This window comes from Malurus melanocephalus, unplaced genomic scaffold (genome assembly GCF_030028575.1).
Source record: "Malurus melanocephalus ecotype Western Australia unplaced genomic scaffold, MMel_1.1 scaffold_419, whole genome shotgun sequence".
NCBI lineage: Eukaryota > Metazoa > Chordata > Aves > Passeriformes > Maluridae > Malurus > Malurus melanocephalus.
In genome coordinates, this window is record NW_026623651.1 from 558,278 (window position 1) to 580,488 (window position 22,211).

The 22,211-nt window shown below is 44.7% G+C and overlaps 1 protein-coding gene across 10 annotated transcripts in view; it reads right to left on the bottom strand.

Annotated features, from left to right (window-relative positions):
- Positions 1 to 3,539: 3,539 nt before the first annotated feature.
- RC3H1 (ring finger and CCCH-type domains 1) overlaps positions 3,540 to 22,211 on the bottom strand; it is a 72,846-nt gene continuing 54,174 nt past the window's right edge. For 5 of the 10 annotated variants that reach the window (XR_008966240.1, XR_008966236.1, XR_008966238.1 and 2 more), the window contains exons 20-21: positions 11,010 to 21,693; positions 7,886 to 7,944 (exon numbers count right to left, since the gene is read on the bottom strand). Coding sequence is in view for 1 of the 10 variants with exons in the window: in XM_057379743.1 (XP_057235726.1) it covers positions 3,898 to 4,071; positions 4,287 to 4,351; positions 4,696 to 5,089; positions 5,171 to 5,308; positions 5,643 to 5,858; positions 7,566 to 7,944 (1,366 nt within the window). In the remaining 9 variants the exon portion in view is untranslated. Of the gene's footprint in view, positions 4,072 to 4,286; positions 4,352 to 4,695; positions 5,090 to 5,170; positions 5,309 to 5,642; positions 5,859 to 7,565; positions 7,945 to 11,009; positions 21,694 to 22,211 lie in introns of those variants that run through there. The other 5 variants (XR_008966241.1, XR_008966237.1, XR_008966239.1 and 2 more) reach the window with 2 other exon arrangements.

Consider the following 22,211-nt stretch of genomic DNA (forward strand, 5'->3'; position numbering starts at 1 on the left):
GGTTTTTTTTGGTTGTTATTTTTGTTGGGTTTGGTTTTTTTAAGCAATCACTCCAGAAATGGAGTTGCATTAAGCAGCAGCATATTCGCAGGACAGTAACTACCTCTCTCTCTTGGAGTGCTGAGGTTACCACACTACACACTCTAGCAGCAAAGCTTTCACTTTAAAGAGATTTGTTTTGCTTACCTCTGTGTTTCAGAAATGCAGGTCTGCTCTGTAAAGTGACTCTATGAAAATGGCATCTGGCAGGAGCAACAAGAGCCCCATGGGGTCCAGAGTCATTCTTGGCCTCCAGTTCCTCACTGTGACCCTTTGCAGGTTGGCCATGGGGCTGTGACAGCTCATGGGGACTTTGTCACCTCTCACGTGCTTTGTAACAATGAACTGGGCCAGAGCTGTGAGACCGCTTTCCTGCACTGGGAAATCAGTTAATGGTGGGGAAGCTAAAAGGAGAATCCTTCTCCCTCCTGCCTCCAAGAGAGCAGGCAGCAGTAAAAAAAAAAGGCAATAAGATAAAATACAACACTTTTATATGTTGTTCATTTGTCAGCAGATCTGACTCTGCAAGTTTATATTTATATATACACACACATACAGAGAGCAGATCTCTTGTGTGTAAAGGTGCCATTTTTTTTCTAAACAGAGTCCCTTTCCAAACTAGAACAGCACTTTAAATAGGATCCTCTTAAAAAAAAAAAAAAAAAGAAAAAGAAAAAAAAAAGCAAACTCTTTTCTGCAGCAATGCACTTTAACTGGTCAGATGAGTACAGCTGTGGCTGGCTTGGGACACAGCTGTACAGGCAGGTGGCTCCTGGGCAGCCACAGCTTGGGGGGAGCAATGTTGCCAGACCCTTGGCCATGGCAGCTCTACCTCCAGCAGCCCCCCAGGCTGGCACGGCCCCCACACTGCCTGGAGCACCCTCGACGTGCCTGAGCACTGACAGGGCTGGTGGCTGGGAGGAGGCTTTGTAATCTGTCAAGAGAAAACCCACCCTTGCCTGTCAAGAAGATTTAAACCCCGTTTTTTAACAGGTCAGAATTTACACCCGGTTACAACCCAGCTGACAGCCCAGGGCTGAGCTAAGCTGAACAGCAAAGCCAGGAGAAAGTTGTTACTGGGGTTGGGGGTTTTTCCATAATGTGGATATGGAGCCCTTGTCAGTTTAGTTTTTTTTTTTTTTTTTTTTTTAAATCCAAGTTTGTGTGTCCCACATTGATTCTGCTCTGAGCTGGTTTGCAGAGTAACCATATGTAACAAAGTGTGCTGTCACCTTCAACTAGTGACCTATAAATCAAATCTTTTTTTAAAGCCAAGATTTTTAGGACAGATGTCCTAATATTGAAGACTTACGTTCACAGTTAAGAAATTTTCTGCTGTACTAATTATTCTTCTTTTTATTATTTTATTTTATTTTTGGTTGCAGTCATTATTTAAGAAAAAAAGTCAGTGTTCAGACTGGTCTGCAGCAGGTTGAAGAGTGAGCCTGCTGTAACTTGTGGATATCAGACTGTTTTTCAGTGATTTTCCAAGCTGTTCCCAAACTGGTCCTCCACACCCGCTTCCCTTTTCCTCTTCCAGCAGATGCTGGCAGACCGAAGCTCTGTAGCCGTTGTGTCCAGGGACAGCCAGCACTGCTGGAGGGGGGTGGCAGGGGTGGCAGGGGAACCCAGAGTTGGGAAAGGGGGAAATAAAACCAAGGTAGAGGGGACTGTACAATTGCATTGAAAGCCGTTTAGCAAAAAGTGCTCACATCGGACAGCTTTAAGAACAATGTGAATGAAACTTAGCAACTTGGGTAGGCATCTTGGAAAATTCTATAAATGTATACTTGAAATTCTGTTTGTATTAAAAAAAAGAAATCGCATTTTCTTCTTTCTTTTAACACTGTGTAAAAGAACATTATGCATGTGAGTGGTTTGAAAATTAAATGGTTTAATACTGAAATCCCTGTCTGTGTCTTTTAGCTGACTGTTCCTGACCCAGTGTGGATTTTCTGTGCCACAGGGGAAGATCATGCCCCAGCTGTGGGCAGCTCCATGCTGTCCTAAGCTGAGTAGCTCCACGCTGTCCTAAGCTGAGCAGCTCGGGAGGGGCTGCTGTTCCTGCTCCTCAGATGGCTGCTGTACTTTTTGGATGAGTTTCATCTCATGTCTTCAGCAGGCTTAGCCCTTTTCAGTCTCACCCCRAGGAAAAGCCCTGTGCTCTTGCTGCAGGCTGAGTTTCAGATGTTTTCCCAGCTGTCTATGGCAGGAGAAGCATTTTGGTTCAGTGCCATGCTAGGGAGRCCCAGGCACTGCCTCAGCCCTCCTCTTTCACCAGCCTCCATTTTCACAGCCTGGAGCACAAAAAGGCAGAGATTACAGGAGACTGTGTATCTCAGTGAGGTCTGTAGGCAGAAGATGGGATCCAGTAAGAAAAGCCACAGTGGCAATTGCCAGAGGAGGACAGGAGGAGCTGCTTTCTGGACTCTTCCTTATTTTTAAAATGCTTCCCCTTTTCTCCCAGAGCCCCAGCCCTGTGTTACATTCACAGCTTCTTTCCAAGGTAGTGCTCCAGGGGAGCATGTGAGCCCCTGAAGGACACCCTTCATGTGTGTACGGTTTGCCACAGCCTGTGGGACAACAGAGGAGGTGGCTCTGCATGCCCAAACCACACATCACTTGCACAGATGCTCAAACTTTTCTAACTAGGAACAGGAGAGAGTCAAAGCCCTGATAGCTTCCAAAACTAGAGAGCTGGTGCCCAAAGCTCTGACATACAGCTCCATCCAAGTTCACTCCCTCACTGCTTGGCTCCTCTGTAAAGGATCCTTTCGGCAGGAATTGCCAAAGGTGAATATTTCACCGGTCCTACAAAATCCAGAGTAAATGTCCCCCTGGGGAGTGCAAGTCATTGTCTGCACGCACCACTTCCATCACCTACTGAGGACACAAACTGGGCTCTCACTGCCTGTTTGGTTTGAAACAGCTGCCTGCAATGCAGAAATCTTGGAGGAAAGCTCATCTTTCTGCATCTTGAAGACAGCCCTGCCGAAGCACAGCCCCCCTGAGAGGACTAGAGGTCTGATCACACATGTGGCCTGGCGGTAGGCCAGGCCATGTCAGCTCCTGGAGTAAATTTGCAGATGGAATAACATCATTTCAACAAAACTACACTGATAACACTGGTTATCTTACCTGTGCATTGTCATGGGTCAGGGACACTGTTCCTACAGTAACCATTAGTTGAAGTCTTAAAAAAAAGTTCAAAGCCTTAGCTATGCAAGACTGTCACTAGTGGTTCTCAGCACCTGGGCACACAGGACACACCAGAGCTGCTGGCAAGGAGGGCACAGCTGTTTGGCAGCTCTTCCAGCTCTTCCACCCACATGGAGCTGCAGAAGGGTGCTCCTGGCCCAGCCACCACAAGCCTTGTGGCTGCTGCTGTTCCACTAACCTCTCTCTCCAGTGTGGGGTCCCATTTTTTGCAAGAGAGGGATTTAAATAAGTGTAGGAAGTGGCTTAGTGTAAACTGTGCATTCAGAGAGCAGTCTACTACATACAGATCTGTAGGTTTTAATGAACCAAGGGGTCAGAGTTACAGTTTGAGGCCTGGAAGGGAGGAGGGCTGGACACAGGAAGGACAGCAATGCTGGATTTGGGTGTCGCAAAAATACTGGTGCCAGATGAAATCCAGCTTCCCTTGCTGTGGAGGACAGGACAGGTAAGGTGACCTTGAGTTCCCTCAGCCCACATGGCAGRGAGGAACAGGGACAGCCCAGCTGGATGCAGTTTCCCCTGCAGCTGGCACCAAACAGTAAGGCCAACCAGCCCTGGCGCAGCCCAGGCTTTGTGGCAATACCCCACTGCCCCTTTTCCTGAGGCAGAGGAGGGAGAAGTGAGGCCCTACCAGCCCCTTTAGGAACAAGGATCGGCTATCCTGCCCATGAAGATGATGGTRTTGAGGGCAGCTTCCCGGATGAAAAGTAGGAAGGGCCTGTTGGCGTTGAAGATTTTTCTGTTCATAGGGAAGGAACGGCCAGAGATAGTGACAGCTGTAGCAGCTGATGCCTCACTGCCTTCTTCATTCACCTGCCAACAGAGAGAAGATGGGATTAAAATACAGGCATTGTGCAGCATGGGGAGGGCTCACCCTCCTCCTCCACAGAAATCAGAGGCCAATCTCTTCCAAAGCCCCAGACTGCTGAGGAGGTGAACACTGTAGGTTCAGAGCTACTTTTTCCCCTTCAATATTTCATGTTTTTAAAAAGCAAGAGGAAGGCACRCCAGCACAAAACAAGGCTCACCTCAAGGAAGGCTTTGTGGAAAGCCTCAGACACATACAGGTCTGTGCGGCCCTCTGTGACGATACCTGAAATACAAAATGGAGAAAGGTAAAACTGGGAGTTTAGAGACCTCTCAAGAGAGAACACATTCTCATCCTTCATGGCCTGGGATCACGCAGGAAGCAAGGCTGCCCTAAAACAAAAACATCCTCCCCCATGAGCAATTGACTGCGAAACTGCCATGTCCTCAGTGAAGAACAGGGCTGAGTGTCCATGGTGGAACTTTACCAGAGGCCCTCACTGACTGCAGCAACATCTAAATGCTGTCATGTTCTTGCTCCTCATGTGCTGCTGCACTTCTGCCCTGCCATCTAGGGAGGAATGGCTGCCCCTCAACTCCCCCCTGCACCACCCCATCTCCACATCTCACCTGGGAGTCTGGCATTTTCTGGACTGAAGAGATCTTCCAACCCCATTTTCCTCAGCTTCTCCTTGACACTGAAGCTGTCCTCAACACGGAAGCGAGGGAGGTAGACAAAGAGAGAGACCTCCTTCATGGAGTCTATCCAGCCCTGCAGCTTCTCCGATGTCAGGTCTCGCTCCACCTCCTCCAATGGCGTCCCAGCACTGGGCAGGACCAGCACCATCGTGATATCATCCCCTTTGTAAGGCAGCTCCAGCACCTGCACTTTGTCCTGGGGGATGAAGGAGTAATGGAATTTGGACTCCTGGTACATAGTTGGGACATTGCAGGTCTCACCATTGGCTTTATGAAATGCATCCAGTTTTGTGTTTGGAGCTGGGAACTGTGATTTCCARTGCCCCTAAAGAGGAGAGGGAGAAGACAAATATAAGCACCATGTCTCCTCCCGGCAAGCGTGCTTCCCCAGTTTTGTTAGTTGTACCTTAAAATAAATGGTGTTGACCAGGACCAAGACAGTGAGATCATCAATACCGCTTTCTGGGATCACTTCTGTAATGCGCTTCTCTGTCTTATTAGCCACCCACTCATTAATGATCTGCCTGGAAAGTTCTGGCTTCTCCTGAAGGAAAAGACCAGAAAAAGGTTAAGCCAAGGGTTTAAAACATCTCTTTGYACCCCTTCTGCAGGAGACAGGTTCACAGGGTATGTGCTGGGGGAGGACAGTGAAGTTTAGGAATGAGGACCGGGGATGTGGCTGTGTTTAATGTCAGCTGAAACAGGAGGAGCTGCATCCCAGATTCCTGACTGCYTTCACTCATATCCCACACACCCAGAGCAGAGCAATTCCTCTGGGCAAAAGACAGGGACACAGCTAAAGCAGAAAGATGGGAGCGGGGGGAGCAGCGGGGGCAGAACCAAATAAAAAAGCAAAATCCAAAGTAGTTCAAACTCACTTTGAAGTTCAAGGGCCAGAGTTTTGCTCCATAAACAATTTCACTGATGTTCTGGTAAGTCTCATTAAAGACCAAAGATTTCTCCCCGAAGAGGCGATTGGCTGATACAAGCTCTGAGGATTTGTTTGCTTTCTTGTAAAGGCGGCAGTTCAGCTTGGCAAAGAAGAAGTGGATCTGATCTGATGTCTTCTCYGAAATGGTGTCAAATCTAAATACCTGGACAAGCCAAACAGCAAGAAGGAATCCATGAGAAGGTTCTGGGCCCCAGAGCAAGTGGTGGTGCAGCCCTTGCTCAACAGCAAAAAATCTACAGACTCTCAGAGCTTCACCCTCCACCTGTAACTGGGAACCCAAATCTATGTAAAACAACAGCTCATCAGCCCAAGACCTCCTTTGGAGAGTCCAAATGGCGGATTAAACACTACTCAGATGTGGAGATGCTGCTCCTCTTACCAACAGCAGATTTCTTGTTCTTCACATCCTGCCTTTGACCAGTCCCAGCTTCCCCTTTAAGTGCTGTTAMAATTAACACGGTATTCATAACCCTGTACCACACCCCAGAGACAAGCATTGCACCAATAGGGCCTGGAAGCAACTCTGGGTCATTCCAGGTCACGGGAGGACTCACACGTGCTAAACCCTCCTGTGACACTGCTGAAGGCTGCTCCTTCCCAGAAGGAATTCTCATGGCCTGTTGAGTAATTCTGGTACATCTTGTCTATTTTTACAGGGAATGGGAATATGTAGCAATCATTTTGAGGACAGATTTTTGCAGCACAGGAATTTTTCTGTTCCCAGCTGTCAGCTGGAAGGACAGTTATGATTTTTCTACTGCTATGCAACCTCAGGGCTTTAAGGCACAGAAAATCCCACAGGCCATTGCTCTTTATGAACCTCCAGGATCTTTGACACCATTTCCTGTGAGGCAAAGATCGTGTTAGCAACCCTTCTGTAGGAAAAAGGGGGATTAGGAGTGCAAGGTGTGGGTGGCTCAGTGGGGAGAAGGGTCCCCTTCCAGAGGGGTAGGCTTGTGAAGATTTTGGAGATGTGGTTATAGCTACTGCAYTCAGGCTGTGTAGATAATGGCAGGAGACCCCAACGCTATTTGTTCCAGAGGTAGGATCCATAAGGATAGCAGCAGAGGGGACAAGAAGAGCAGTTTGATTCACATGTCTTCACTGCAGGGAGAAAGGCTCCTCTGGCCTGAGGTCTCCCTTGGAGAAGAAGGTATGGGCAGCATCAAAGCCCACACAGCAGKTGAGTGGGTCTGACAGTGAGAAGGGGGCTGGGACAGGCAGGGAATTAAATTAGTCCCATGGAAGAGCCAGAATTCAGAATTACCTGTCAGTCTGGGATCAGACCTATCCCCTAAGTATAGGGGCCACAAGAGGAGGGAGAGGCCCCCCGACTACAGGCTCTCCTGCCCTGGAAATCASGTGAACCACAAGGTGTCTGACTTTTGTCCCACGGAAGAGAGAGAGAGAGAGAGAATGTGAAAAAGTCCCTGTCCCAATGGGAATTGATAYCATGGCTTTTCCTGCTTTTTACATAAGGAAAGGGTTAGCTCAATCTGCAAGAAGCAAACTGTTCYGATTCCCTTTCCTTACCGTCCAAATGGGCTTCCTTCCCTCCAGATGAAAACTAACCTCTCAAAGCCAGGAATGCTGGATCCAAAACAGGAGTAAGGGGAAAGAGTTGGGATCTAAACAAATCCAGAGATGGTGCTTGCAGCAACCTGATCTAGTGGAAGGTGTYGCAGSCCGTGGCAGGAGGTGGAACGAGATAAGATTTAAGGTCATTCCAGCTTGGGATTTCCTTCCCAAGGCAAGGAATCGTCCTGACCCTGATAACAGCCATCAGCCATGATCACCTTCTCTGTCTTTCAGACCTGCTACAGGAAAAGGCTGAGGCATCTCCACCAACCTCCATGAGCTGCTGCAGGGTGCTGCCACAGGCTCCGAGCTTGGTCATGGCGAAGGCCGTGGAAATGCTGAGGGGTGACATGAAGATGTTTTCCCCACTGTCCTTGGAGTCAGCCAGGTACTTGTAGAAGATGACAGCAAACCTAGAATTGGCTTTCGACAGCTCCCAGACACGTGGGTTGGTGGATTCCGGGAGCTTGTCCTTGGCTGACTCTTGCCCCTCACCCTCCTGGGGCTTCTTTTCGGAGTTGCGATAGATGCAGATGGGATTGACTGGGATGTCGCGTGGCTTTGCGGTGCAGATGTCTTCCACGGCATAGTGCTCAGGAGCAGCCAGCCCCCAGACACCGAGCAGACACACCACAAGCAGATGCATTGTCCTGGAACCAGAGAGAGAGCTTACATAGGCTCTGTGGAACCCACAGCCCATGGGCCTTTTCCAGCCAACACCATGGTGAMACAAGTCCCACGGTCCTTTCCAATTCTCCTTTTGCCCTGGACCTGCAGGATAAACAAGGACAGACACCAGGAGGACAAGYCTGCCTGTTAGCACACGATGCTTTTGGAAGCAATACCCTGAAATGAGTGTTTTCCCAGTGCCCTGGGGGGCCTCCTTGTTAAGCAGCAGGCTCAGCCCTGACAAGTTTGTACCAAAATGGATGATTTGAACTCCTCAGTCCTCTCCATAGGCCAGTGAGGTGTCCACAGTGTAAGGACCCTGCTAGGCTCACCTCAGCTTTACAGTACTTTTCAATTACTGATGTAGAAGATGCTRTGGCAGAGAAGAAAGCTGGTAAGGAAAAGATCTCCAGGGAAGCTGGTTCCTCCATGCAATCAGCATCTTCAATCCCCCCAAAATGTACTTTATAAGCATGTATGGTGTGGCTGGTACGTCACATCAATTCCTGCCCAAAGTTCATACCACCTCAAAGCAAACTGGTTGTCCTTGGTACCTGAGGAGTGCAGGTTAATGTTAATCACTGTGTTCCAGCAAAAGCAGGTCTCTGAAAATCTCCCAACACAGGAGAAATAATTTATATTTTCCCCTTTGCTAAAGCACACTGAACCTCAGAATGATTTCAGATTAAAAGAACCTTAAATATCAACTATTTGCACCCCCTGCCATGGGCAGGGACACTTCCCACTATCCCAGGCTGCTCCAAGCCCTGTCTAACCTGGCCTTGGGCACTKCCAGGGATCCAGGGGCACCACAGCTTCTCTGAGCATCCTGTGCTAGGGCCTCCCCACYCTCAAAGGGAAGAATTTTCTCCTGAAAGCCTCATAAGCCATCCTAGGGCTGACAGAAGACGTCCTGCGTGCTGTGGTTCTGAGATACCCTTTGAGTGACCGCTTTGCTCATGCACCCTGTGGGAGGAAGCTCAAGCACCACAGCCACAACAGCTTGAGAAACAACTATTGGAAGGGGCTGGCAGCCTGCCCAGCTCTTGCCTGCCACAAGACACTTTTTCAAATATGTGTCTGACTCAGATAGGTTTGCCTGCCCCCAAATACTCACTGCCATGGCTACCAAGCACTGCCTTCTGAGAAATGAAATTAAAAGTCACCTGCATTTAGCACTAGTGACCTGCATTGTCCATGATCTTGCAGTGTTGGTGCGCCAGCACCTGATGGAGGAAAACCGGAGCAGCTCAAAGGCTGATCTGGGATGAAGGAGACCTCTGGGTTCTTCCACAATCCCCTCTGGGCTCTTGGCTAATGACTTCATCTGTGCTCCAGTTCCTCTGCAAAAGCAGAAACTACCTCATTTGGCACCAAGACTGTATGGAGCCCCAAGGGCCCCACTATCTGCTGAAGCACAGCAAAACCAGAGGGACTCACTTGGGCCACAGCCACAACTCTTGCTGGAAATGACACACAGATTATCTTGTGATCAGTTTAGGACAGGTGCGACACCACAAAGAGAAAAAAAAAATCTAAAAAGGGAGGGAAATCAACCAAATACAGAAACAAAAAACAACACCCAGGGCAAGAGAAAAGAAAAATATTAGACAATTGAAAGTAGTCCAGGAAGTGCTGTTCTTTCAAACCCTTCACTCCCACAGGAAAAATCAGCCAGCAATCCAGGCACGCTCCAGCAACCCTGGGGCCAGGAGCAGAGCGCTTCACTGCCTGCAGCAGCCCTCCYTCACCCATACATGATCCTGCGGCTCCAGCAGCACCAACGCACTCGTGGCTGGTCCTGCCATGGAAAGGACAACCTCCCCACGGTCCCTGAGCTTCACTCCACTCATCTCCAGGGAAAGGAGTCCTGAGCTATCTGTACAAGGMCAAACGCCTGCTTCTGTCAAGCCAGAGGTAGCTGGCGGTGTCTACCATCACACAAAGTGCTACTAATCTAATCTCACATTGAAAGGCCAGAGCACAAGAGCGGAGAGGGCACCTCCACCTTCACCCTGCTCTCATTAAATGAGAAAGACTTTATTGCAGAGTAAACCAGGGAGTCTTGACTCCATCAATTCAGGGAAGATACAGGGCTTTGTGCTAATGCTTTAAATCTCCTTTACCATCCATTAAGGCTGACCCAGCYTCTGACACATCCAATCTTGTCTCTTGCAGGCAAGAGCCCCTGCTATTTCTTAGACCAGCTCTTTGTCATAGCATTTGGCCAAAACCTCCTCCCCTCACAGCTCTTCAACACTTCCTTTTCCTCTGCAGCACTGCCACGCAGTCCACGCATCAACCTGGACGGGTCCCAACAGTATTCCCACAACAGCACTGCCTAAAAGGGGTTACCAGCAAGGGGGAATGTAGAAATTAGAAAAGGCTCATACAAGGGTGAAGCAGCAAAAAGAAGTGCAGGAAGCCAAAAAAACAAGTTGCTGATTCAGCTCAAAATGAGAAGGCTTCATGGAAGCATTGAGAAATTCCCCCATCCCTTGGCTGCCRTGAAACACAGCTGGGCAATGGCCAGCAGACGCCATTCCCATCCCACTGTTCCATAGCTGCAGGACAGGACAACTAACTGGGCTTGCACATCCCCAGCATCCACTCTTCTGAACCTGCTGAGGGTGGTGTGAATGTCCCACAGCCAGTAGGACTGTGCTGCACAGYCCAGCTAATGCGAAATAGCTCAAACCATTTTGAAATTCATTTAGGCTCTTCCAAAGCCTTCCCTGCCACCTCACACCCCAAAACCAGAGTGCAAAGCCAGCAGTACTTTTTCACAGCCAGCAACTACTCAGGACATCATGACTTCATGAACTGCTCTCCACAGCACAAAGCACTGCTGCAGGTTGGGAATAAAAGTTAAGCATGACGCTTTAGAAAGCTAGCCTTCATGAGAGCTGGGGTGGGAGGACCGTCTCTTAGTAGATGAAAAAGCCACTCTAGCAGCAGCTAAAATTCACAGGCTACTACAAAGGAAAAGAACCTGTTTCAAGGAATTAATTAACAATGAAAGATTAGTGGAACTTGTTTCTCTTACCTGCCCCTCTACCTCCAGCCTTCTGCTTTTAAGAGGCAAACACAAATTTTCGAGAGGACAGTCTTGCTTGAGCCCAAAGCAGTTTCCCCACTGGATTTCTGTGCCCAAGCAGAGCTGAGACAGCAGGAGGGGATGGTGGGAGGGGAGTAGGATGCTGAGGCCAAAGGCTGTTGACCAGCTGCTGAAGGTTAAGCAAAGAGTAGGAAAAAAAAAGGCAATGTTTAGTTTGAAAGAGGTTTTAAAGTTCAATCTGACAAGGGAAAGTTTGACCACCTACCCCACATGAGTACCAAATACCCTCAGTTTTTGCCAACAGAAAGTGAACATGAGAAATGTTTATCCCATGAGAAAAACCCCAAAACTTTCAAGAGTTTGAATAAAAATTATGTAAGGTATTTGTAAACCTAATTTTGGTATCTTGTAGCTAAACAAAGTATTCCCCCTGTTGGTCCCAAGTCCTGTCACCTGTCCATTTCCTGAAAAGGCACAAGTTGGGAGAAGCTGCCCCACTTCACATTCTGCAGTTTCAAATACATCCCATCTTAAACATACTCACCTGGGGATGGTCACAGCTCCAAGGCTGCCAGAGCCCCAGGAGCATTTGGACAATGCTCTCAGGGATGCACAGGGTGGGATACTTGGGGTGTCTTTGCAGTGCCAGGAGTTGCATTCTGTGATCCTGGTGGGTTCCTTCCAGCTCAGAATGTTCTGTGAKTCTGTGACCTCTCACTTGCACAGGTGGAAAGCTGAAGATCAACAGAAGCTATCCCAACTCCTGTCACTTCACTAGGCAGTGATAGTGGACAGGACTGAACACCACTATTCCTGATGCAGCTGCTCTACAAGTTCAGCAGCACTGACCCCTGAACTTCCAGTCCCAGGGGCAGGCTGGCTAAGCAGATGCTGGAGCTGCGCTTTTCCTGGCCTCCAGTAAGAGCCGAGGTCTTACTGGAAAATGCAGCTCCAAACTGGTTTGGGTAAAGTAAAAKACCTTACTGTTGCAGTACGGGATAYAGTTATATGGGACAGAGATTGTGGAGATAAATTGAAGGGTTATGTAAAAAATGCCCTCCATGAGAAAGGAAGGACTCAGGCACTGTACCTTGCTGCTTCAGGTGGCTGCTGGTTTAATTTTTCGGTTAATTTAACTTGCATGCTCGCAAAACCCAGGGTTTTCAGGGTGAATTAGGGATGCTCCACACCCAGGCAGACATCCAAGCACAATTTTCCATTCACTCASTGCTCAGAGGTATTTTAAAGCAGTAAAATCAAAAGTAAACAACTATGGTTTTGCACATCCCACAAAGCTCYCAAGGCATTTCTTCCAAAGTAGCTGGGTAAATCTAACTTTTGAGTGAAGCACGTAAATGATAATTTATTGCTGGTTTATCTCCAAGCAACATCCCAGCACTCGCATCTGAGTAGTTATCCCTAAGGAAGCACCTGAGATGGCCAGTGTCTTAATACAAACTGTTAGATTTGTTAGATGTCTTGTTTGCTCTAATACAGGGGATGTTTTTCCCCCAAAGCTGCTGCTCCCAGATCCAAAGCAAGGATCAGAGGCTCAAAACCATCAAGCACCAAAGCCTGCAAGCCTTGGGCAAGACAGATGAAGCATCAAGCTTTGGTTTTAGTCTCTCCCACACTTCTGGTAGTCCTGGAGCTGCAGCTCAGTTAGGAGGAAGGAGGTTACAGAAGCAACTGAACACATTCTAGCTGGAAAGAAATAGCTCTTAAACATACCTGATTGGTGAAGGAGTCTCAAGAGCTAGCCTTTTCAAGATTCTTTCTATTCTGGTATCCATATCCAAAGGAAATAAAAATTAAAGCACGTGCCATCTRCTTGAACCCAGTCTCCCCCTTTTCCACATTAAGAAACCCAGCCAGTTCCCCCCAATCTCTCGATGCAGAACACCCACCGCTCCCTTCCAAAGGGAAGCACTGACTCACGCTCCACAGCACTTCAGATCCTCTTTTTAAAAGCAAACGACTGCAGGAATTCAGCTTTTTGTTTCCTTCCTAAGTGAGTCACTACATGAGGATCCTGAATCCTCAGACTRCTGGGAGAAAGGGCATGAAAACCATCACCAAGTGAAACTCAGTTTTCTGCTGGATTGCCCACTAAATACAATTCCTTTATAGGAACTGAATCTTGCTGGATGACTCAAAGCAAAGTGTGGAAGTGTGAGGGGACCTAATAACTAGCAGTGATGGGCATCAGCCCAGCAAAACACACCACAGCTACACCATGGTGCCCAGCTCAAGAATAAAGACAACACAATGAACATTATGCACAAACTCTGAGGGCAGAAGGCTGCGTTTGCCCTGAAGTAGAAGGAATGGTTTTTCAGTGAAGCAGCGGTTCATCCACTTCAGTTCATCCAGTTTCAGATTTACAGCAGGTAAYGACTTGTTAAAGCCCACACAGAGGAGTGAAGAGACTAAAAACCACAAAGCAGACTGTGGAGCAAACCTTATTCRCACTTCAAGGCATGTTCCAAAACCAGGCTCAAGATTAGAGGAATGCTGCTCACTCCTTGCTCAGAAGGGTCTGGTTTGATTTTAAATACACAGCCTCTAAGCAATTAACAAAACTGATCAAGTATCTTCTCTTGTTCACCTCTGGTGAACAAATGAAGGAGCCACTTTGTTTACAGGTGGAGTCAGAAGAGAGCAGACGTGGCTTCTCTGGTATTTGGCTCCACCCCGGYAGAGAACAGACACACCTTGAGCTGAAGAAAACCTTATGCAGATGGTCCGACAGTCTTCCACCTCATACAAAATTCAGAAGAATGCACAYTCATCCCAGACAGAAAACGAGAGATATTTCAAAGTGTTCTCTGTTAAGTTATCATTTAATATAAATGCTGACAGAAAAGCAGGTAAGACCTTGCAGACACTTTCATCTATTTACAAACCAAATAGTGAATCACCTTTCCACTTTTTTTTCTGTTCAATCTGCAATTCAAAGGACCCTCAGACATTATGTAAGAGCAAGGTGAGGTTGAGTCAGCTTTAAGAGGGAGAAAAGCAAGGTGAAGAGGGACAAAGAAACAGCATTTCAACATATGGCTTTTTCTATATAACTGCCATGCATGTACAATAGGTCTCCATTCCCCTGATCTTCCATACAAAAGTGACACCGTTCACTCTACAGGTCTGAAGATTAAATAAAGGAGACAAATACTGACTTCCAAATCTCTGGATCCTCATGCCTTTTGCCTCCTTCAATCCACTCTGTCCCACTTCAGCATAGTGAAGGTTTTCCTTTCAAGTCTAAGAAGTATATTGTAGAAGTGAAGACACAAGGAGTTGGATATAGAGAACTTTSTTCTACTCCTTTTGTCATCTCAGTTTTCCCAAAAGGCAGTAAAGCATCTAAYCTTTCCTGGAAAAGACAGAGGAATTCCCCATGTATCTCTGAATATCTCCCCCGTGATCAGGCCTGTATGTACAAGACTTTGTAATTCCCCTGAATTCACAAAGAATTCAATTTATGGAATTCTTCTCACACATTCTACTTCACCTCTACTCCTATTATGAATGTTTTGATAGTTAAAAATAAATATCCACAGTATCAACCCAGAGTCAGCCATTCCCATGAAGGACTGAGAATTTTTGTTTATGGGAAGGAAGAAAACAGCAGAAGGAGAAGTAAAGCAAGGAAAGAAACAGTTCCAACACAAAGACAGAATGAATGACATTTTGTTTAGCATTGATTCACAAGAAYAGCAGATGGAATTTCACTTATCTAGGATCCTAAATAAATTTAAGAAATAGTTTATGACCTGACTCAACAAACCTCATGGTCTCCTTTATTACCTAGACTACCCTTTTATTTTTTGTTAAACATACCTCTGCAGGGCACAATCACATACAATCAATACGATTGGAAAATTACATGAGCTCTATCCCAAGCATATATGCACCAATGTTAAAAAGTTATTTAAAAAACCAAACAAACCAAAAAATAAAATAACTCCACCCAAAAAGGTGATAATGACTGCAGAATGTCTCGGGGAGACTTGTACAGAACTAATAAGATCAAAGAAAAATTAGGCTTACAAAAACCAGGAAAAGGAATCATATATCGAGAAATCCCACAACTGGAAGTAGATGATTTCAAAGAAGAGGTRGGAGCTGTCATATAGATCCCACAGTTCTTTCTCCCTCCTCTCACATGTGCCTTGCTTTACCTCTTCCTCCCCACAGCAACAAATACAAGGYGGGGAAGAGCTTAACATAATGCAACCAGTTACTGAAAATATGGAAAAATAGCCAAGCTACAGCACAGTTGCTAAGCTGACTTCAAGGAAAGATCCTTTTAGCATGGAAGCCGTTCACACAGCAAGCAGAGGCTAAAGGGGGAATRGGAACTCTTTAAAATTAAAATAGGAAAAAATCCAAGTCATTAGATTTGCCCATGCTGAGCAGCTCCACTTATGAGATGCTGCAGATGAACAGTACCAATTGTGAGCTATGCAGCAGCTGTGATGTGAATGGGCTTCTTCTTTCTCTCAGGTTGCTTTCTGCATTTATAAAAGGCTWCTGCCAAATTTCTTTTAAAAAGCTACAAATAAAGAGGTCAGTGCACACATCCAGTTGTGGGATCCATCTGATATACTATCTGGTTTGGATGCCAAAGACTTGTGAGTACTGTCTGCCACAGAACTATTAATAAAATCTTTTTAACATTACAAAGAAACAAATAATTTCTTACACATCAAATACTCCACAGTATTTTTTTTCAGCTTACAGATGTTTAGCCCATACACATTTCCCACCTATTTCCATCATGTCTAATGCTTTTTATTTCCAGACACTGCACTACCTGTTGCTTCTGTCTCTCCCAAGACTGTACTTTTAAAATTGAAGTGGACAATTGTGTTTTCCTAAAACTTTCRGATCTTCAAAACAGTTGTTTCCTAGCATATGAAAACATCCAAACCATATATCCAAAGAAAGGTGCCTTGCTGGATSAAGTTAGGCACCTAAACTTTCCCAACTGCTGAACACCTAGCAATTGGCACTGAAAGTCATATGCAAACTCACTGAAATTACTAAGACTGCCTGGGAGTGATCAGTTAATTATTCATGTTAATAAGCTCCAGGGATCCAATTTAGATTATTATGGCCAAATTTTTCAAGTATCAAATCACTGTAATGTTCCTGATGCAGACAAATCCGCACTGCCATGTGCTTTTTTTATTGGAAAATCTCAAAAAAGCTGCAGCCTCTTTACTTACTGCACTTCCCACAGCACGATATTTCACTTGCCATTAGAAATAAAATTATAAAGAAAATAAACATTAAGTTTTATATCACTTCTCTGCTAACCAAGGCTCTACCTGCATTACAAGAAGCGCCCCGAAGACTGCGACAACTCAAAGCAGTTATATTATTTTTTTCCTACAGAAGAATAAAGATCACATGTTAACAATAGAAAGACACTCTGCTGTGTCCAAAACCTTTTCTTATGTTGTATAACTAGAATTGACTTACTCTAGTTTCTGTCACTCCCTGACATTCCAACAGAAAATAATACAGTTGGTAAGAGCCCACTATGGAAATGAGACTCCCCAATGAAGTTTTTCACATTTTAAGATTCAATTAGATCTGAGAGCAAATCAATTTGTGCTACATAATGATCTGCAGGTTGATTTACCACAAGTAACAAGCACCGAGCTCTTGGCACCATGGCTGTATACAAAAGGTAGTTTAGAACAGCTGCTTCGCTTTCCTCAGAAATCCAGTTTCACTTACTTAAGCAAGGCAGATGTTTTTCCACTTCACAACTCCATTACCATGAAGACAACTCAAGAAYTCTTGCTCCCTTTCCACCTCCCAGCCTGGGAATTGATTTATTGTGATACAAGAAATTAAGTTGCTGACACACTGACTTTTTTGGGTTGCTTTGAAATCAGCAACATTAGGAGACAGGAATGGAAGGCTGTGTTTTGGAGAGTGAATGATAACAAAATTTGCATGTGAAGGCAACATTATGCCCCAGCACCATTGCTCTGTGTTCCTTGTATCTATCCTAGGACCACAAACACTTCTTCATACATACACAGACAAGCACAAAAACTTGCACCCTGTTCATATGTTTGGGTCGCTCCCATTTCAGAGCAGAGGTGACTGGCACTCCTGTTGTTGAGCCTCCTGAACACTGGCATGGCATTTCTTGGACCGTAAGAGTAGGTCTGAAAGAGCCAGTCCAGCTAAGAATCTTTATACTGGGGGTCTTTCAGATGACTGTCCTGTAAGTCTGCTTTGTTATAATCCAAAATTATAAATGGCAATGGAAATGAGGACTTAAGCTACTCGGCCTTAAAGAGATTTCTCTCTGACCTAAAAACTTGACTAACAAGTCTGAGAGAGTTTGACTAGCTCAAGGAAGGGAAATGCAAGCAGCTTTCTTGTATTATCAATACATGCCTCACTCCTGACCCTAATACAAAATTTGCCCCACCTTACTCAGTCCRTGCTGTCAAGAGACAATATCATCATACAAGTTTGGTTCTTCCACATCTAATTTAATGCAATGCTAGCATTTCACATATCTTTTCGGTCCCAGTGGGCTTAAAAGTCAGTCACATTTGTAATACAGATTTATCTATTTATGTAACTGAAGAAATTTTCAATCAGTATTCAATTTAGATTTAAACACTTAAAGACAAGGCTTCTTGGATGGTAACATTTCTGTGTTCTTTCTCTCTCTCTAAATAAGCCATTCCATCAGCTGAGAGAGTGTATGACAAAATGAAAACACATCACAACACCTCAGATACATCTCAGTACAYTGCAAATTGTACGACTCAATGGAATGATTTTCCCCAATGCAATGCATGAGCAACACTTGACAATCATTAACTTCTGGAAATTCTTATTAGGATAATACAGTCAACTCACAATACCCTATGCAAATGTCTGACAATCAAAATGGCTACATCAGGGGAAAAGAAAGTGTAAAACACAAGTCTTTGGCTCTCCTTTAAAGAAAAACAGCAGTTTACCATGTTTATACAGATCCCCCGTTTGCCTACCAGTAGGGGCAATATCACATTTGTGCATCACTGAGTAATAACACCATTAGAAAAGGCAACTTCACAGAAGTTATTGGCTAAGCGAATTCATTTGAACGCTCTGTTTTGAGGCAGCAAGCTGTCACCGTTACACAATCAGGGAGGGTGGCATGGGCAGGCCACAGAAGGAAAGGACGCAAAAAGGGAGAGAAGGCTCAGAAGAAACTACACAGAGAAGAACTTGAGAAGAATAAAAGTGCTGCTACCTTGAAAGGTGCTCTGACCCACAGAAAGAAAGTCCTACTCTGCAATGGAGCATATAAGAGGGGCAGATGTTTAAACTTCTCCTACTAAGAAAAAAGAACTAAGTCATAGGACAGAAATATGAGATGTTGACAGGAGGGAAATAACATCACAGAACAAAGACATCATCTATATACTGACAAACTGAAGCTTAACCTACCACTTGAAGCTTCCTATTCTGAAGGTTTRTCCATGCTGTCCATCTGGCTGAAACCCAGATATCAATGAGGGTTCAGAGCTCTCTGGTGCAGTAGAAAATTTAACCTACCAAAGGATGCAGCAAAGCCCTGACACCATGGTAATACTGCTTCTTCTTGCCTAGTAGAAGGAACCAAACCAGTTTGTAGCAGAGACCAATTTCACTGAGGTGGCCAGAACTCCTGTACAACTGGGACAATGAATGAATGAGYGTAGCAAGAACAGAGTCCCTCCAGACATTTTCACACTTGTTAACTGCAACCACCAATACTGCCACTACATGTACAGCTATCTGTCCTCTGAGGTGTCCCACTTTTTCCACAAAACTGGAACATTTTAGGTGCAGTTTCCAGAAAAACTTAGGAGCATGCACTGGATTTTGCTGTTCRACTTGTTTAACTAAACTTCTGCAAAAAAAGCAGAAAAAGGGTTAGAAGAGGCAGGGATGAAACAAAGTCAAAAATCAATACTGTTAGTAGATATTAAACAAAATATTTAACAAGACAAACTACAATTCTGGGCAAACAGGGCATTCACCTGGACACATTGATCACAACAAGGACATTATGCACGAAGTACAGCACGGAAAGCTGCAAGGAGAAAAAAAACCCAACAGTAAGGTCTCCCTTCTAATCCAAAGATTTTTGAAGCGTTCATCATACATAGGCCAACAATCGGAATAGCACTTTCTGAAGAATTCAGGGAGAAAATTCAGAGAAAAGAATAATCCCTAACCTGGCAAGGGAACTAGGAAATAAAAAGGCAAAGAGGTCTTTACCCCTCCAGACTTTTGTCCTAGTATTACAAATGAATCTGCGGGGTCCAACCTATCATAACCGTCTTTGAAAATTAATTTTACATGCACAATTACTGCAGTCAAAAAAAAGGAACATTCTGCGCTTGTCCTCCTAGACTAGAATATTGCACTAATTATCTTGACTAAGATGAGTTCCTTGTGTTTATAACAAAGACACAGGAGGAAGGAGCAAACTAATTAAAATCAAGGAAAAGGCTGACCTGAGGGTGGTGCCCTGCACCGAAGGATGAGAGGAGAGKGCCTGGGGCCTGTGTCAGGTGACTTGGGAGCAAGCAGCCAGGAAAAATCTTCAACCTCCTCATGCTAAAAGCAGAGAAGAGAGGAACAGACCAGATGGGCTCTCAGCTACATCACCCCAGGTCTGCTCAGCTCCAAGGGGAGTGGCTGGAATGCTTGGCCTCAAGTAGGAGATACAGATGGATGGGGCAAGGGGAGATGAAGCTGTTTCAGTGCAAAGATTCTTTACCAAAAGTTAAAAGAGGGGAGAGAAAAAAAGCAAGCTTTGAACTACTCTTGGCAATTAGGAAGCCAAAGTTCAACTAAGGGTGAAATAAACCCATGTGAAGACATGGAAAGTGTGTGTGGGGTGTGCTGAAAAATGCCACTAATTTCATTCAGTGCKTCTACCTCCCAGACATTTGATCACAACAGCTGCGCTCATGCGAAAAAATTCTTAAAACATACCCAATATATATACAGATATAACCATGTATATATGTATATATATATTTATATATAAATTTTTATTTAAATAAAAAAGAAAGCTCGAATCCCAAGCCAATATGTGTATCAAATCCTTGACCAGCCAGGTCTGTAGGGCATAATCAAATTCAATGTGAAATAGTATATAAACGCGGTGCCTTGACTGGGCAAATTAAATAATTGCTACTCAAAAGAGTCTTCTGTTTGGACTCTCCTACTGGTAGGCAATAGTGGGACTGTATCCCCTCCCCCCCCTTTTGTTTTATTAAACAATATGATGAATGCAAAGCTTAGCCCAAGGTTGCTATGACCTCAGCAGGAGTTAAGATTAAGGAAAAAAACTAAAACCCAAGAAAATTTATTAACTCTTGCTTTACCCAACCAAAGCAATGCAGTAATTTATTACATAACCAGTGCCTTCCCATTTAGTAGTCCAACCCAGAAAGAAAAAATGAGAACAGGCCAAGAAAGTAGAGAGGGAGCAGCACTWGAAAAATCATTCTCAAGAGGTCTTTATATCCAGGATCTTATCCTAGTGCATGTCAAAAAAGTCAAAAAATGTGCAGCAAGAATGAAATCWTTAAAAAAAATAAGCAAAAGGGACTTACATCTTCTCTGACTTATGCCTACGAAGTATCTACTTAGCGATGTATTAGATCTGTCAAGCAAAATTTGCTTCACAGTACTTCTGGCAGGATCTGTACCGCACCTTCAGTGATCATCTGGGTACAATTCTTCCCCCATGAAATAGGAAACCAGGCTGGATTCATCACTGCAGCACTGACAAACCGRTGTCAAATTCTGACATACACAGACYTTAAACAATGCCAGCCTTTAAAAAGGACYACACCTTTGCAAAGATTTTGTCATTCATAGTTTAAATTCAGTAATTTAAGCAAAAAGCTTGGGTTCAGTTCCTGGCCATAATGGGAGGAAATGCGTTAAGTATGAAATTTGCTGCACATCTTTTGATACTGCAATTCACAGCTACTCTCCAATCATCATTCCTTGTTTACCCTTAAACCATACAAGTAAGGGGCCAGATTGCTTTAGTAATTGAAAAATTAAGGTGATAGGGAATTATGCACTGGGTATGTAATAATACCAAAATAAAAGAAAAAACCTATTTCATTAAGATCATACAATTAATCAAACAAGAGTATATATATAATATCTTTTTTTTTTAAGCCCTGGGATTCAAGGCGTCCAAAGTTATTAAAATAAAGTTCATTCACAGAACAAAAACAAATTTAATTTGAATTGCTTGCAGATACTGCTAATTTTCATTTTTTAATTAAAAAATGCGTTAATGTGAACTATGTGCAGGATTTGTTTCTAGTAGTTGTGTTTGTGCACATTGCCTCTGGACCTGCTGCTCTGCAACTGCTGCTGCTCCTGGGTTTCTCCCGTCACCCCTGGGAAAAAACCACAATGGAAGCTGCTGACACCCCAGCAGAAGGAACTCCAGGGTGTGCTGGCCTCGCTTCATGGAGCAGATGTGTGTGTCACTCCCGCTTGCTGGGAGTCATGGCCATCTCCTCCTCCCTCGGGGTCCTCTGACAGGCTGAGAGATGCCATATTGTTTGACAGGAGCCCAATGTTCTCCTGGGTCAAAGCTGATCCATTCGGAACATCACTGCTAAASGGAAGTTAGAGGAGAAAGGGTAAGTGAGTGAAAAGTAATTCCCAAGATTTTTCACTTACTTTTAAGTAAGAGGACTTCAGTGTACACATTCCAGAATATCTAACCTACCTAGATAACTTTTTTTTTTTAAAAAAAGTTTGAAAATACTAAGTTGTTTTGATTTCATTACTTTCAGAGCATCATGTGGAAAAACTAGTTCCTGCTCTGGAGTTGTCCATCTGACAGTGCAGCACAGAACTCTAGAACTGGTTATAAAAAGAAGGTGCAGACTTCATCAGCAATAGTGTGTTTATTCAGAAAATCCCCATTCTGAATAAATACCAAGATTCCAAAATGCTCACATGAAGTTATGTAAACAACTGAGCTTCTCTGTTCAGTGCTAGCCTGAATATATGTAGATGCTTGCAGCTGCTTGAAAATACCTGCTGTGGAGACTTCCAGCATTCCCAGCCAAAATCTTATTCCAACTGTTTATTAAATGTGAACTGAAATCAATACCAGCATCTACACAG